At 43.4% G+C, this 16,728-nt stretch overlaps 1 protein-coding gene across 1 annotated transcript in view; it reads left to right on the forward strand.

Annotated features, from left to right (window-relative positions):
- The window catches only part of zcchc14 (zinc finger, CCHC domain containing 14), a 34,036-nt gene that overhangs the window by 7,676 nt on the left and 9,632 nt on the right, over positions 1 to 16,728 (forward strand). Inside the window, exons 3-9 of the mRNA XM_041939844.1 lie at positions 1,856 to 2,096; positions 11,302 to 11,372; positions 11,542 to 11,613; positions 11,806 to 11,873; positions 12,591 to 12,757; positions 15,355 to 15,391; positions 15,476 to 16,010. Of these exons, the coding sequence (XP_041795778.1) occupies positions 1,856 to 2,096; positions 11,302 to 11,372; positions 11,542 to 11,613; positions 11,806 to 11,873; positions 12,591 to 12,757; positions 15,355 to 15,391; positions 15,476 to 16,010 (1,191 nt within the window). The remainder of the gene's footprint in view (positions 1 to 1,855; positions 2,097 to 11,301; positions 11,373 to 11,541; positions 11,614 to 11,805; positions 11,874 to 12,590; positions 12,758 to 15,354; positions 15,392 to 15,475; positions 16,011 to 16,728) is intronic.

Genomic DNA, 16,728 nt, shown 5'->3' on the forward strand with positions numbered 1-16,728 from the left:
TAGCACATGTTGGCTTTTCCCTCTTAAATATAAAGCAGCACGCTTCTAACTCTAATGTAATCTTTTTATATTTGATTTTATAAATCAGCATTTTGAGGGGTTTTCCTGTTGGATTATAGGACATACAGCAATCCAGAAGTAAAATAGTAACCTTTTATTCAAACACTGCATCTACCAAGTGGTTTTAAACATAGCTTTGTATTACAGTAAGTATAGTAACTTAAAATGCTGTCTGGTCCATTCAGTCCACGTTCCATGCATTATACCCAGCAGTCTGTGTTGGAATTTCCTTTATGAACAGATGCTGTATTTGTGACTCAATTAAGTCCAGTTGTTTTGAATTTCCTGTTGTGTTGGCATATCACAGATAGTATGTAATTGTATTATAATGTGAACCATATGAACAATCATTATCATTACAAATTGTTTATAGTACTGGCTTTGAGTTGGAGGAATATTTCATAATCTTGTGGGCTCTAGGGATTTATAAACTGTGCTGTTTGTCTGACAGTCGTGGATTGCCATGTGAATGTTTTGCTTTCAGTAAAACATGTTAAAAGCCTAAATTCATGAGCAATAGACTGGGTGATAAAGATCTTTTTGTAATTATACAAACTTGTATGGATTTTTTTGGTGACTGGGAGGCAGTACAAAAAAAATATAAACCGTTACATATAAGGTAATACCTTATAAAGCTGGTTTGCAGACATGTATTTGTTGTCGTGTTCCTGGCCACCTGATGAATGTAAGTCCAGCATGTACTCTCTTTTGGCTCTGTTTTTGGTCTCCGCCAACTCCTGTGAAATATGTCTGGCTCTTTACCTGCAAAATGCTCTGTTCACTAACTAGCTGCTAACTGTGTCCTGGTCCAGTTTGGTCAGTGTTGAGATTTGTCACTAAAAACAGCCTGCAGTGAGTGAAAGGCAGTGGAAATGATGGCAGTGGTGAGAGGGAACCAAAACGATGGTGATGACATTCATTCAAAAGCTAAGCTACAGTACTAATAAATCTATGAAAGTACCCAAGGAAACTATTCATTGAAGAAGTTATAGGACAGTACATCCAATACAACTTAGACTACTAATCACAGAAAGATTGTTTTCATAGCAGTATCTTAAACTGGAGTTTCCCAAAATCTAATGTTTACTTAATGACAATAGTTTGCAGGACGAGGATGAGGTTTGAAAAGTTTGCTGGTGGATCTGACCTTTTGTGGTGTTCTTCAGCAAAACACATCAGCCCCAGTTTCAATCAGAGCAGCAGTTTGTCCAACAGTGAAAGCCGCCTCCAGGTTTAAATGTGTGTTTGGACGTCAACTCTTTCTCCCTACAGCTGCTCCTCGAGCGCGCTGCTATAAATAAGAGCGCCCTCTCCGTGGACGGGTCTGGTTAAATATTGGTTTGCTCCGCTCTGCCAGATCTTTCTCCTCACTTTGTTTTAGCACTGTGCCAGCCCTGGAGAGTGCGTTGCTCAGTGTTTGAGTTTGTTCGAGCAGTGACAGCACAGAGCTTAAGCGTTGCATTCATCTAGATGCTTGTTGAATGTTGCCTTGTGTGTGTTTTTGTGCCCATTTTGGACCGTCAAGGCAAGTGGTGGAGAGGAGGGGGAAACAGTGTGGGACTGTTTCCATGTGCTCGCAGTATTCACTATCTGTCTTTTTACAGTCGACCTGTCTGTGAGCACAGATGTAAAACCTTGAGGTCACTGTTATATTGGTACTGCACATACTCCAGTGTGCACACAAGCTGCACTTGAGGAGTTAATGCTGTCCTGTACTGTGTCTAGTTATCCCTGACTCTCGCCTTGTGGGCTTAACCTCTCTTTTGCTGATTGATCTCTCACCCCTGCGCTCCAGAGCCAGACCAGAGAGGCCGGCGCAGTCTCAGGGCAGGGCTCAGGGGTCACCACGGGGAGACGAGACCAAGCGGTCGGCCAAGAGCTCGGCCCGCCGCACCCAGACCTCCCCCCACCTCCTCCTCCCCCGCCTCCTCCTCCACCACCTCCTCATCAGCCTCCTCCTCCTCTACCTGCTGCACAGGGCCAGGATGCAGCAGCAGCAGCACCAACCAAGAACCACCAGGGGAAAGCAGGAAAGGGTGAGCTACTGGAACAGTCATTGCACAACTTCTTGTTTTTATGTTCAGATTACATTTCTAAATTGTTGCTTCACTCCCAGATCAACACTTATGATGAGCACAGTACTTACAGACTGTTGTTATGGAAATGCTCTCTGCTGTACTGTGCTTTTCTTGATGGAAGTCTCTGTCTGACTTACTGTGTATGTCATGTATGTCTATATACGTATATGTATGGCCTCACCCCCACCCTCCGTCCGCACAAATCCCCATGAAGAGTGTGTGCCATGCTGTACACTGCAGCCTGGTTGAACAAGATGTAACACGCTGGTACATCTGAACACTAAAACTAAGTGCAAAGTATGCTCCTCTAAGGCTTGACTCTGTGTGTGTGTGTGTGTGTGTCTGTGTGTGTGCGTGTGCGCGTGTGGCCATGTATTACTCATGTGGGGACATACGTCTGTTTACACAGTCACATTTTGGGGACGAAACGCAAGTTTTCAATCACTAAAAATTTAAGGGTGACGACCTGGGCTAGGGTTAGGAATTGGGCTAGGGTAAGTCACTATATTAGTCAATGCGATGTCCTCTGAAGTGATGGAAACCTGACTGTGTCTGTGTGTGAGTGTGTGAGCTGCAGTGTAGTATATCAGTTTGGATGCATGTGGTTTCAGGTTCAGGGTGACTTGTCAAGGCAGTCATTAGCAAGCCTTCTGTCAGACAGTCCCTACTGTGATGAAACGTTATGATACGTCTCAATATTTTGTTCAATTATGATGAATCAAACCATTGTCAAGCATTCATATGGTACATTCCCATATTAAATGAACGTTATGAAACATAGCTGTTGAATTTTTTAAGTTAATCTTTGTATTGGGGTGGTAGAGCAAACCTTAGTGTTGTATATCTTGAACCCTTGAAAGATAAAAGCAAACCTCCCTGCATGGATAGATACCAGTGAGAAGCTTTGTTGTTGTTTTTAAGTCACTAAGGCCTGCATTAATACAAATACCACATTTCACAATTTCTTAGAGCTGACAACCAGTGTATTTACATCCAGGAGCTATGGAGTAACATTAGCATTTAAATGGAGATGTGTTTCTGGCCACCTGTCAAGTGCAAGTCCAGCATTTATCCTCCTTTTAGCTCTGTATTGGTCTTCACCAACTCCTGAGAAACTCCTGTCTGCTGTTTGGTGCTGGGCAGGTGGCATGCGTTGGGTTTGTCAGAGTTTTCCCGTGTATTCCAGCTACTTGTTGCAGCCGAACACAAGGTTTGCATACGAGAAACCCCTCTGACATTACACATCGTCATTTCATCAGCTAGAATTTAAATATATTGATCAGGGACATTTCAAATTCTAGTGCTAATGTGTTTTTTTAAATTATTGGGGCTGTGCACTAGTGTGCATGAAGAGAATGTGTAAGTAGATATCTCCGTTTGGGGTCCTATGTTTCCATGTTTCCATGTTTCTATTTTTAAAAATTACCTAGCATCTTTCCAGACACCAATAGAACCAACGAGGGCAAGACAGCTAATGCACTGGAGATTTTGTGGGGATCATCAGATTCCAGTATATACATCATGGGAAGAATGACAGGTGTGTTAGGGGAATACGAACAGCTGACAGGACACCCGTATAAACAAGGCCAAAAACTGAAAAAGATTTATTACGAGGAGTTGGAAAAAGGGACTGAGAAGGGAAGAACAGAATTGATAATCTAAGAGAGTTAGAGGAACAGTCCACTATTGGACATATTGTCTTTGAAATAGTAATGGCGTTGGCCTTTATATTATTTTAAAGTGGAGTAATGTTGAGAATGATCGAAGTGTATTAAATGTTTTAATGTTTTAAAACATAGTGGTAAAATAAGACAGATGGAAGCTGAAGTCGATAGTGAAGTAGTGTCATTCCAGCATTTTATTGAAGAAGAAGACTCTGAGACACAATGGATTAGAACTCATTTCTGGTTGGAGTGAACCTATAAGGATGAATGTGGTATAGAGCATACTGATCTGCTGGAAACTGTCGAACATAACAAAGTTTGTCAACTTGTCTGAGATAAATAGAGAGTTCTCCACTGTAGATTGGACACTGCACAAGCTTTGGACCCCGTTCCCACTAGCTCCCCTGTTGGGGCATCTTTGTAACGAGCCCAGAGCAGAAGCGAATGTGCCACTAAAACCCATTTTTGCAATTCCTGAACATTTGCCCTTAATAGGGATAAATAGGGAATCGGATGATCCACGACTCTGCATCTCAGTAGTCCCCAGGAGAGTACAGTGGGAAACAGGCAAATTCAGCTGGATAACTAAAACCCCTGGAGAAGACGGAACTGAAGAATTAAGATTTGATTACAGGTTGAATAGAAAGCTCAAACCACGTATCATTGCCAGTAAAATGATTGCATTGATAAAAACTAAAAGAGCTGACGAGCCAGACACTCCCAGATCTACACCAAGTGAGGCAAAAGAACAAGAGAAAGAGAAGTGTTAAGATGGTTCAGGCAAGAAGGGCGAAGACAAGTGCTTAACGAGACACAATTACCAGTAAGAGAAGAGGAAGAACTGCTGGATAAAAAAGAGACAGCTGAAAAACAGCCAAAACAGTCATCAGCCCCACAATTGGATGACCAGTTGCCCCCATATGCATCTAACACTGCAGCACCACTGTCAGAACAGTATGTAATAGGACCAGGACTGTGCAAAGATGAGTAACAAAGTGAGATCAAAGGTGAGCTCTTCACAGTGACCTGGGGAAAACAATGTGAGGCAGAAGCTGAGGCAAACAGTGAATACAGCTCCAGCAAACAAGAGAGAAGTGACTTGGAGAGAAGAAGAAGAGGTGACTGCCAGATAATGCGAAGGCCTAATGACCTACCCACAAGAAGAAGCCGAATCACAGGCAAAGAGCTGCATTGCACATTAGAACAGATGACATGCAAGGAAAACCAGGAAATGGAACAACAGCGCCTGTTAGAGAGTCGGGCATTTGAAGAAATACAAAAAATGGAACAATGGAGAGCGGCAGCTGGATCAAAACAATATGGCCAGTCTGCCCCAAGCATACGACCTGTACCAACTCTACACAGCACCCCAAGACAGATGAAGAGACACAGTTCTGGCAAGAAAAAGACAGGTTAATGCAGGAACATATGCAAACCTTTGTGGAAGAAGTAGACACACTCATTGACGGATCAAGAGGACGATCAGCAGAGCCTGATCCCGGAGCAATAAAGGTGCAGTTACCGGGCGCTGTGACTTCAGGCAGAAACAACTGCATGACACAAATGCAACACCAACTAAATGACATAGAACAAACCCTTCATTCGCTGGTGGAACAACAGGGACGGGAGACAAAAAACAGGTGAAAAGTGCATACTCAGGAACTCAGGAAAGATACATGAAGCTCTGCAGCGGAAGACGTCTCAGTTCACCCGGCCAGATGAGGGCGTACCGGATCTCATGTTCCCCATGATAACAAAGGCTCCAAACCAGCGACAATATGTGCCATAGTCTTTCTGTGACATGATAGGCCTCGCTGACAGACTACCAGACCTCACAGAAGGAGCCAACAAGTGGATTACAGCCCTAGAAGAAAGCACAGCAGGAGTGACATTAGCTTTGGGGGACATCAAGGCATTAGTCATGTACATCATCGGGAAGCACGACGCAGAAGAAATTCTTTTAAAACCAGGACTGAAGAACCTAATAGAGGGCAACAATGCAGAGTGCAAAGTACCATTGTTCAATACATGGATGACATTTACTTGTCAGCCCAACTAAAACGTAAACAGGATTCAATTACAGTATTAAAAGCACTAGCCAATGAAGTAGAATATTTGGGGAGGAGATTATGCAGAAATCAAAGAAAGGTAGCCTCTTCACATATTGAGGCCATTACTGAGATACCAAAGCCGCAAAAAGTAGGACTAATGCTGTCTTTCTAGGGGATGGCAGGATACAGCAGAACATGGATTGTAGACTATGCGATAAAAACAGCTCTGTTATGGGCACTGATTCGTGCCACAGGGCAATCAGCATCACTACAATGGACTGATGCTGAAAAAATCTTAAGCAATTAAATTACTTAAAGACTGCCCCTGCGGTCGGAAACCCAGACTATAGCAAGCCATTTCATTTGTATGTTGCATAACGATCAGGTTATACATGTGCAGTGTTGATGCAATATGTTCCAATCAGGAACCATTGGCATATTATAGCACTAAGATGGACAACACTGAAGTAGGGCTCCCACCCTGCTATCAAGAACTGGCAGCGGCCATCTTTGCTGTACAAAAAGCATCTTCTATTACCGTGGGACACCCTGTTAACTTGTTTATGTCCCTCCAATTCCATGCTCTACTGACAAGTCTGCATTTCGTCTTATCACAGGCAAGACAAACTGGTTATGAGTTAATTCTCTCTTCGCCAGAACTGATGATTCACGGTTAATCTCGCAAAGCATCTGGTCCTTCCTGATGAAGGCACACCACATACATACAGTCAAAAATGCTTCATAAATTGGACCATATCGGCCGTGGAACAAATTGAGAACCAGCCCCATGCCACCTCTTTAATGGAAATGCAAAAAAGATAGTGACCACGTTCTGTGCTTTCCTTCTTGTCAGAGCTGTGCTCAACCTAGCTACCAAAGTAGTGGGACATTTCCCCATTCAAATCTAGAACTACCAGAAAACTCTGTGGTCCTACACAGAGTGGGTAGCCCACCATCGTACGACGACGACGACATTGTAAGTCAGCATGGCCCATCATTATGTAATGTTAACCGAGATGATAAAATTCTGGAAGCAATTTTGTAATGGCAGAAAGAAATAATGACCCAGGCATGGACGAAAAACGCCTAAGGACCAGAGAGCCAGTTGATTAAATTAGGTGACACTGCCATTACCGGTTATTCACAACAGTGCAACGAAAATTACAGGTCGCACAAAGATGTGAAATGCATCGTGATAGCAAACAAGGTAGCAGGTTTTCGTGATTATAACCTAGACCTTGACCATTGGTTGGATGAATCCAGAGCAGGAAGATGGCAGAACCCCCACAAGGGTGGTGGCTAAGCTCTGTATATGCATCTGAGTTAGTAAAGCAGGGAGAAACTTTGCCTGGCCCCCACCGATTTGTAGAGAAGATCACCACCTTTGTCATAGCTTCCCACCAGAGCGCCATCCCTTGCTTCAGGCAATGGGCTGATGAAACGTGAGCCATTGAGCAGGCTGAACGTGGCAAAGGATTTCCCTAATTTATGATCACCTGTGAAATCTTCAAGCTCCCACAAGGTCATTATATGGGTGTACAACACGCTCTACCCCTTGACCATCACTCGCTTTTATGACACTGCCACACATCTGCCTGTTGAAGAAGTGCTCTTCCCGGAATCAGCTGTTCCACCCTGGACTATCTCTTCCACGTGGACTCACACTATAAACCATATCTTATGCTACTACATGTATCTCATGTTTGTGACGTCCAATTAAAACATATACTGCATGCTAGTGACATCCCATCATTGGGTATATACATGCCTCATGTGTCGTAACGGTGTTGTAACCCTCTGTATAATCATGATGGTCTGTCAATATATACTAAAAGATTTATTACGTGGACGTGGCATCATGTGGTGTGGCTATGTATCCACGCCCCCAATTTCAGTATAAAAAGTGATGTTTCAACAAGGAAAGTCAGTCTGTTCTGCAGAGCATGCTCTGTTTTTGTAATCTAGAAAGAGAATAAAGCTCTCTGGACCCAACTCTTCTGGACTCTGACACTCATTTCAGACTCTGTTATCATCCTGAAGGGAATTTGAGCACTTCTTAAAACATAGAAACTTCAGCTAAAGTACTACAGTTAAGACTTGGGAATAAGGCAGAAAGGCTGCATCAAAACCTGCTCCAGTTAGCAGCTGGTCTCTGACAGGACATCAGAAAATCCACGTCAATGTTAGCGAACAAACATTCTTTTGTTGTAATGGAGAAGCCAATACATTAGCACGCTAGCTAAGCTAACCGCTGGCACCTACCTGTCCAACAAAAAACAGACCAACTCCACGTCCTCTCCCTCAATGCTCACCAGCCCCAGATTGACTCTCATTTTTGAACAATCTTTGTCCACTTCCAGTGGGTCCTAAGTCATGATTGAGAGGGATTACTTTTGTATAAATCTATATGGTGTTTGTTTGTTTGTTTGTTTAGAAAAAGCCAGCATGGTATATCGTTTAAAAATGACTGCATTCCATTTAGGTGAGCTTTTTCCAGCGTCCCTTGTGTTGTGCATCATAATCAGGCAACATGAAAACACCTTGGTGGATGTCGCACTGGGGTGTCGGGTCTTTGGAAAATAACATAGCCAAAGAGTAAATATCTTCACTTAAAATAAACCAAACACACATTGTGACAAAATTGGCAGCAGTGACTTGTTCTCCATTCTCACACTGTCACACTCACACTGAATTATTGGTTTCCACAAGACAATTTGATCAGCTAGCGTAGTTTCCATTATCATTCACCCAGTGACCTGCCAGTGTACAGTATGTGGTTTAAGGTGGGGCGAGCCTCTTCAGTCTGTTATTGTCTTGGCCCCCTGCCTCTGTCTGTAACACAATACTCAGCTATCTCACTACCTCATGGTCACACCACGTAGCTGTCACCAGCAGAAAACAGACACACACACACACACACACACACACACACACACACACACACACACACACACACTGCATTCAGCATGTCGAAACACATAAAACGCAAATGCAGAGAAGCATACACACACACATTCTCTCAGGCGACACACAATTAGGTTTATATGCCATGCCCTACCATTTTCCCTGTGTGTGTTTACAGTGTTTGCTACCTCAGGCCAGGCAGAATCAGCCACACCTCATGTTGGTTTTACGATGTGTTTTTTAGCACACGCATTATCTGTGGTTATACCCAAATATCCATCAAAAGTAATACAGACACAGACAGCATGAGGGATGTTTATCAATATGTAGTATTATCATTATTAGCATATAACTGAAACACTTCCTTCGGTCACATCGGCAGCATGTCACACACACACACAAGGACTTTGTCAAGTCTTCTGTGTGTGTGCATGCCTGCGTGCATGCGTGTTTTATGAGGGCAACACCTCTCTCTTTACTCCTTTATCCTCGCCTTTATTTGTCTCCTCCTTCCCTCATGTCTTCCCCTCCCCTGCTGCTTGTTTCTGCACGCCTCATGTGGTTTCAAATAGAGAGTTCTGGAGTCTAATATGACTGAATTGGTACCTGGAGGTCTTCTACACACACAAACACACACGCACACACACACACACACCCAGCTATTTAGCGTTTCCACCACTTCAACTCGCCTTGTAACTGATGGCATGGGTCTAATGGCTGTGGAGCAGCCCTAGCCTGCCTCTGCCCCTGAGGCATGCATTCAGGCGTATATGTAGACATATGCTCAAATAATCCAAGATGTGTGTGCCTGTGTGTGTGAATGCAAACGGTCCTGACTCCTGTGTGAGTAAAGACAGATTTGCATCCATATATTTATGCACACACTCACATTATTAAGTCATGATACATCTTCTTGGAATACAAATATGATGTGTTCTCAAGTTACACTGGATGATTAGGGGTGAGGCCAGGGTTAGTGGGGATAATTTGGTGTGTCAGGAGTGGAAATGTCATTGCGCAAACAGGACCAGCGGAGGGAGGTTTTGGTGCCAGAATTGAGGGCTGGATGGTTACTCAGAGGTTAATAGTCCTAAAGGACAGCACCAGTGTTTTAAATTTGATACAAATAGCTGCAGGCAGCTGGTGGGCAGGTTACAGGTTGGACCAGACAAATTTGTGGAGGCTGAATCCCAAGTGGGGAGCACGATCCTGAATGAGTTGTACAGTAGCAGCTGTGGGGAGGGCTTTGGCACTACTGCCAGGACAGTTTCTGTCCAGATGGAAAATTAGAGTGCATATATACAGAACATGGTAGAGTTTTTGCCAAGAGTTTAGACTCATCTAATGGACAAAATGTACAGTCGGTCAGACCATGAGTGTACAGAGTCACTAAGTGCTGATTAGTATCAGATGGTTCACAGTGCTGAGGGTAGTGGACTAATCTTCAAGGATGAATGGAATAGCAAGATAAGGAGCTCTCACATCTCACAGATTAGTTTGGTTCATTTGTCTCAATCATAGATGAAACTAGGGGTGTAACAAGAGTAGAGTTGAATTAGCAAGAAAATAGGGAGGTGTAAATAGTAGTTGAGGCTGCTGAAAGAAAGCTGGAGGAAGAGAATGTGTTATATCTGGGTTATATGTTGAGAAATACTCACATCAAGCTGTTGTATGAAATGTGTTTGAACTTGTGGGGAGACAGTAATTGGAAGAGGAAAGCAAATAATGTTGCAAGTGTCATTATGTCAGTTATGTCGCAGTCTAGCTTCAGGACCCATCAGTGCTGTCGAGCAAGCTTCTACACTGTTACATCATGATCTTGAAGATTCTCTTACTTACTTAAGCCAAAACTTTTTTTCCATTTGGAAAGCAGTCATAAATTTAGGTTGCACAAAAAGCTTCAGTTTAAAGTGCCTTTTATTGGCTCAGAGGCTGGCAAAGCAAGTCTTTTCTATGCCTTGGTCCTGGAAGGATCTGCAGGCAGAGCTCAAACTTGAGACCCTTGTCTCTTTAAATTACTTTTAACTTAGAATAATGGAAGTGGTCAGTGCTGGCTGCACTTGTTTCAACCAACTAACAAAAACATGCTGAATTTCATGCTGCTGTGTTTGCTGCACTGTATTACCCAATATGTGTGTTATTCTGCAGTGCAGGACACACTGTGTAATAATGCTGTTCTCTGTCTTTTTGCAGTTAAAATGCATGTAGTTGATGAAGGACAGTTATTTAGCAACATGATACAGGAATGAAATCTCAGTACTGGGAGATGAAGTCAACATGGCGTCACTGAGGATGGTCAACAAACCCACCAAACATGTTGCACACACTGTACTCTGCAGCCATTGAGTTGAGACTAACCATGAACAGTGCAGGTGACTGGCTAGTTCACAGTCGCTGTAGTACTTAACAACATGATTTAACTCAGGAGAGTGGGTCAAGTCCTGCCCATTTAAACCAATCAACCCTAAATGATGTGTTAAAACAAGTGTCTCAAACATGTGACGTGTGCTTAATCATCTGCGAAACGATCTGTGTTACTTTCAGTGGTGATTGAGAAGGTGGTGCTGAGAGGAGTGACACACAAGTCTGAAGACTCCAGTGAATATGTGTTCGAGGTGGGTCCAGTACATAGAAAAACACATGCTGTTGACTCCTGCTCATTTTTCCAAATTTCCTCTCTTCATCTCTTCATGTTTTTACCCCCTTCTCCCACCTGGTTTTCTGCTCCATCACCTCCGCATTCCTCTTCTCCTCGTCCTTCCTCTTTTCCACTCCTCGCTCCAGGCCAGCTGGTCAGATGGTTTTGTGTCATCCGTTGTCAGGACTCAGCAGGAGGTGACAGAGCTGCTGTCCCAGGTCAGAACCAGCGCTGAAACTCTTTCACTCTTTCACTGACTGATAATAATAATCTCAGGCTACATCCGGGTTGGATTATAGGGATGTATAGCGTGGTATCATCAGCATAGAAGTGTATATATATATATATATATATATATATATATATGTGTGTGTGTGTGTTTGTCTTATTTGATTATTTTTCTCCCCAAGCTGTCACAAGCATTTCCTGATGAAGAAGTGGAGAAATTCCTCCCTCAGTCCTTAGAGCTGGACCCCAGGTCAGTCCCACAGCTCTTCCTGTTTATTGTTGTCCATGGAAAGTGTTGTTTCTGTCCTATCCTGGTACAGTCTGTTCCAGCAGAGAAAAATAAGGACATTTGATTGAGCTCTTTCAGGAAATAATGTCTCATCAGAGAATTTTGCTACTTAATTCAGATCAAGTTCTTACTTACTGTCCCTTATAAAAAATTAGCAAGGCAGATTTGTGGAATAATTTAAATCCTGCACTGTTTGCTTGCTTACAATCGCTTACTCACTGTGTTTTGTTGGTGCATTTCAACATCTCTTGGTGCGTTACTGCCTTCACTTAGCACAGTGTAGCATGAGGCCTGGCTGGAATGTGTATTGGATCGCCATGTACTTGTGTGTGTACATGTGCGTCCCTGTACACATGCACAAGATAAAATTGCTCTGTAGCGCCACTGGTGGTCTCAAACTTCTTAGCACTCTTGTTATACACACATCATATTTGCAAAATAGCAAACATGCTCTATCTAGTAAATTCTGTCATTTGGCTAGCAGCAGCTGCTTGTGAATATCATTTTCCCTGCTTGTTAGTTGTCTGGCCAGCAAAGCAGAGACAAGAAGTGAGGGTGTGGAGTGTTTTTCTAATCCAGCCTCTGAACATCTCAAATCCAGCTGACTTTATTTGGCTTCCCTCTGTCCATCTGACTTCCTGTCTGTCCCCCTGCTGTCCTGTCTCTGCCTGCACCCAGGTGTCTGACAGCGCTGCCCTGCCATGTCCTCCAGCACCACAGCGTCCAGCTGTTCCTCACCTCCACCAGGCCTCTCTCACCCAATTGTCCTGCCTCCCTCCCCCCATTGCCCTCCTCCCTTCCCACTGCTCCTGTAGCCCCAACCTGCCCGATCACCTCCAGCTCTCGTAAGTCTTTTTTCTTTTAATCAATCAATGTCCTTGAGTTTGGATTTTTATTTGTTTCTTTCTTTTTAAAAAAACATCGAGAGACGTGTTTCAGAAATCATCAGATGGGATTAAGCTGCAGATAGGCTGCAGTGTCTGTAAAACCAGTCTTTACAGGGGGGCAGCAGGGATATAAAACGGGAGATCCCTATTCTTAGATGCAAGGTGCCAAGGGGGGGGACTGTGCAAGATAAAAGATATGTCTGGGTTTTGGCGTTGGATGTGAGAGAAAGAGGCAAGTGAAAAAGAGGTAATGGAAAGGACAAGGCCATGAGTGCTGGTTGGTAGTAGAAGGGGTGAGAGAGGTGAGACTGCAGGCACGATTTTCAGTTTGTGTTTTGGAGGTGTTGGAGGGAGCGGACGAGGTCTATTTTAGTCTGGTGTGGGAATTCAGGGTGGCATGTTTGTGTTGGGAAGCATTGGGAGTGTGGTGACCTCATGTAGGTGTGTGTGTGTGTGTGCATGCGTGTGTGCATGCGTGTGTGTGTTGATTCTCTGAGTGTGACTTCATCCCAAAGAGTATTTATAGCCGTCAGTGCAGTGTATGTCTGTGTGTGTTTGTGCGTTTTGCGTGTGTTTGTACCTCGGTGTGTGTTTTTGTGTGTGTGTCGGACTCACAGGAGACCCCAGGGAACCAGGCTAATATGAATGTGTCTGACTCTGCTCTAATTCGCCTCCATAAACACACAGAGCTCTGCCCTCCACCACAATATATCGCAGTCCATTCTTCATAAGCTTAATATTAGGCTGTAATATCACATTTATTGCACTGAACACATGGTTCACCACATGCATGCTTCTAGTTAATGGGTTTATCTCAATAAAAACACAGCAGACTTTGCTTTCAGACAAGAACAAAATGTCACCTGACCAAGTTTGCTAATTCTTTGTATGATGATAAACGGATAAACCGTAAAAGGCTGCAATTATGGCTGATTCATTCCAGGTTTTGTCATGCAGAAACCCCATGACATTTCAAATTTACATGTTGCAGTAAGCAGTATAGCGTCTTTGCAATTTAACTTCCTTCAACACTTTGTTTGTGCTATTATAAATGTTAAATGATAAAGAAAAACAATGTGTACTGTGGTTTTGACCTGACAGGCCTATATCAGGGCAGAAATAACAATAAGGTAGGATTGATTATGCCTAGTACACCACTAAAGTACCACTTACATTACATATAACAGTTGATATCATTATTTCATCATATGTTCAAGTGACCAACAATGCAATCCCAATAATATCTCAATATTAAAGGTCCCATGTGAAATGTTCTTGTAAACAAACTGTTTCCGTTCATTGTTTCCCACCAAACACCAAAACTCATTCTGTGTGTCATTGAGATGTAACAAATCATATTGAATGCATTTAATTTCCCAATAAAACAGGGACCCACTCATTAAACATTGATCTGTAGTGCTGCTAGTGATCAGAAACTCCACAGGGTACCTTTAATACAATGAAATAATATCAACCAGATGTTATTATCACAAAGACCCTGTGATGTTGACACCGACTGGCACTTTAAACCATCAAAATGACTAAGCACCATCACTGCATGTGAAACTGATATCCTATATAATCAACATACTCATCTAGGATGTATTTTTTCTTTCTTTCTTTTTTTCTTTTTTGGTTTTTTACCATGTTCAAGACAGCAATTCAATGTGAAAACTTTTCAGTGCCAGAATGACTTGCCAAAATCTTACCATCAAACACAAAAAGCTGTCCTTGCCTAGATATAAAAAGTGAAGCACTCAATCACACGCTGTTCTTAGAGCACAGACACCTGAAGTTTCAATGTGCTACTAAGCATACATATCACTGTCAATGCAACAGATGTCATATCTGTAACAGATGTGCCATCCAGCATTGATTGCATCCATGTGGGACATCTGATCATGTGGCTGGCGGTCATGAACCTTCCTCCACCGTGAGGAAAAGAGTTCCTCTGTTGGGTTGAGGAATGGAGAGTAAGGTGGAAGGAAATGTGACACCGTCCTGGGAAGGGCCGTAAACCACTCTGTGACTGGAAGAGGTGGTGGAACGCCACACCGTCCCATATAATAACATATAATAAACCACAGTAGATCCTTCCTCACCTGGAACAAGTCATTCATAGAGGTCAACAAGTAATGAAATCAGACAGTGTTGTATGTCCTTAATTAATTATTTGTAGTGTTTCTTTCTAGATGTTGCAGAATGAAGTAAATTTCTGTCTGGTTTACAGACATAAACATGCAATGTTTTGGTGGTGGTTGAGTTTGAGTGACCACTGATTGCATTTTGTATGAAAGTAATGAATGTCCACGTTGACCTCTGCTGTGCTGCCTGTGTGAAGAATTTTGAAGAAGTGAAAAGAAATGAGTGTCACCAATTGTAAAACTGAAAACCCACAGGTGTGGTTGAAACCCGGCAGAAGCAGTAAACCGATGCAGTGAAATAGAGTCACAATCATCAGTGTGTTCTGATCCTGACCTCTGCATGAATTGCACTTTTTCTCATTACTATATGTTGTTTATTTTATCCTATATTGCTCCCACTCTGTCTTTCAGATGTTGGCTGTATGCTTCAGTACAAAGGAACCAACAGGTAAGATTTTTTCTCTCTCTGTCTTCCATCCTTCATCATCATCATCATCATTCGTGCCCCCTCAGACTGTCTCTCCTTTCTCAGGGCGGTGTACAGAGTGGCCAGCGTCCAGCCCGTCGTCAGCACCCACAGCTCTGTCTTGACTCGCCCTTCTCCTCACCTCTCCTCCCTCCCTCCTCCTCTTCCTCCCTCCATTCCTCCTCCCCAGCACTCCCCCAAGCTGTCCTCCCTCCCTCCCCCTGTGCCAGCCCTGCCCAGTCAATGCTCCACGGCTGTCGGAGGCGATCCCTCCTCCCAGCCGCACCCCCAACACAGTCAGCCGCACTCGTACTCTCAGCCCCAGCAGCACTCCCAGCACCACCTTCATCCACAAAGCGGCAGTCAGTCCAGCGCACAGCCTCAGTCCCTGCACCTGTCCCATTCCCAGCCAACGTCCCACTCACATTCCCAGTCCCTGTCATACCCTCAGTCCCACTCCCAATCCCGATCCCAGTCCCTTACACAGGCGCCATGCCAGTCTCAGCCCAACACTCCGGAGCAGAACGGCATCCTGGACTGGCTCCGCAGGCTCCGGCTCCACAAGTATTACCCCGTCTTCAAACAGCTCACCATGGAGGAGGTGGGTCGACTTTGGATTCTATCCCGTAGTTTGTTGATTTAAGAGTTATTTATTAATGCAGTTTAAAGTTAACAGGCACTTAAAGTCGCAGAGGAGAAGGAGAGACGCTGCTGCCAGAAGAGCCGCTGACCCTTGTCTGTCCTTTTTTTGTGCTGTTATCAGTTATAGATTTGTATTTCTCTGCATGAGAAAAATGACGTGTGGTGTGAGAGTGTGTGAGAAGTGAGTCTCACTGTTAGTGAGTGACAGTTGGCAGCCCTGTGTGTCGCACAATAACTAAAACGGCTCAGTCAATAAAAGAAAAAGAAGAAAATTGTCTCCTCAGTATACTGCCTCCTTGGCAGAGATCTGGGAGCATGTTCTTCTCAAGTATATTTGTCGTTATAGATTTTCCATGTTTTTTAGGAGTCTGTTCACTCTGATATAGGCTAATAAAAAGACCAATTTTGTAAGAAAGTGACAATATAAAACAATAATAGCGAATTAGGCCTAAATAAATTTTGGGTTTTGGGTGTCTGCTTGGAAAAATTCTGGCTCTTGAACAAATGTTTATGAGGATCTCTGTCTTATAGGAAACGACAAGCACGCTCAATAACTTACTAAAATCAGTATTTCAAGTGGTGGTCATGTGTCAGCTTTAAACACTCATGAATAAACCAGCATGCCTGCTTTTCTTATACATGTTATTAGTTTGAAATCTGTTTCTCTGTGTCACCTC

Source organism: Chelmon rostratus, chromosome 6 (genome assembly GCF_017976325.1).
Source record: "Chelmon rostratus isolate fCheRos1 chromosome 6, fCheRos1.pri, whole genome shotgun sequence".
NCBI classification, from domain to species: Eukaryota; Metazoa; Chordata; class Actinopteri; order Chaetodontiformes; family Chaetodontidae; genus Chelmon; species Chelmon rostratus.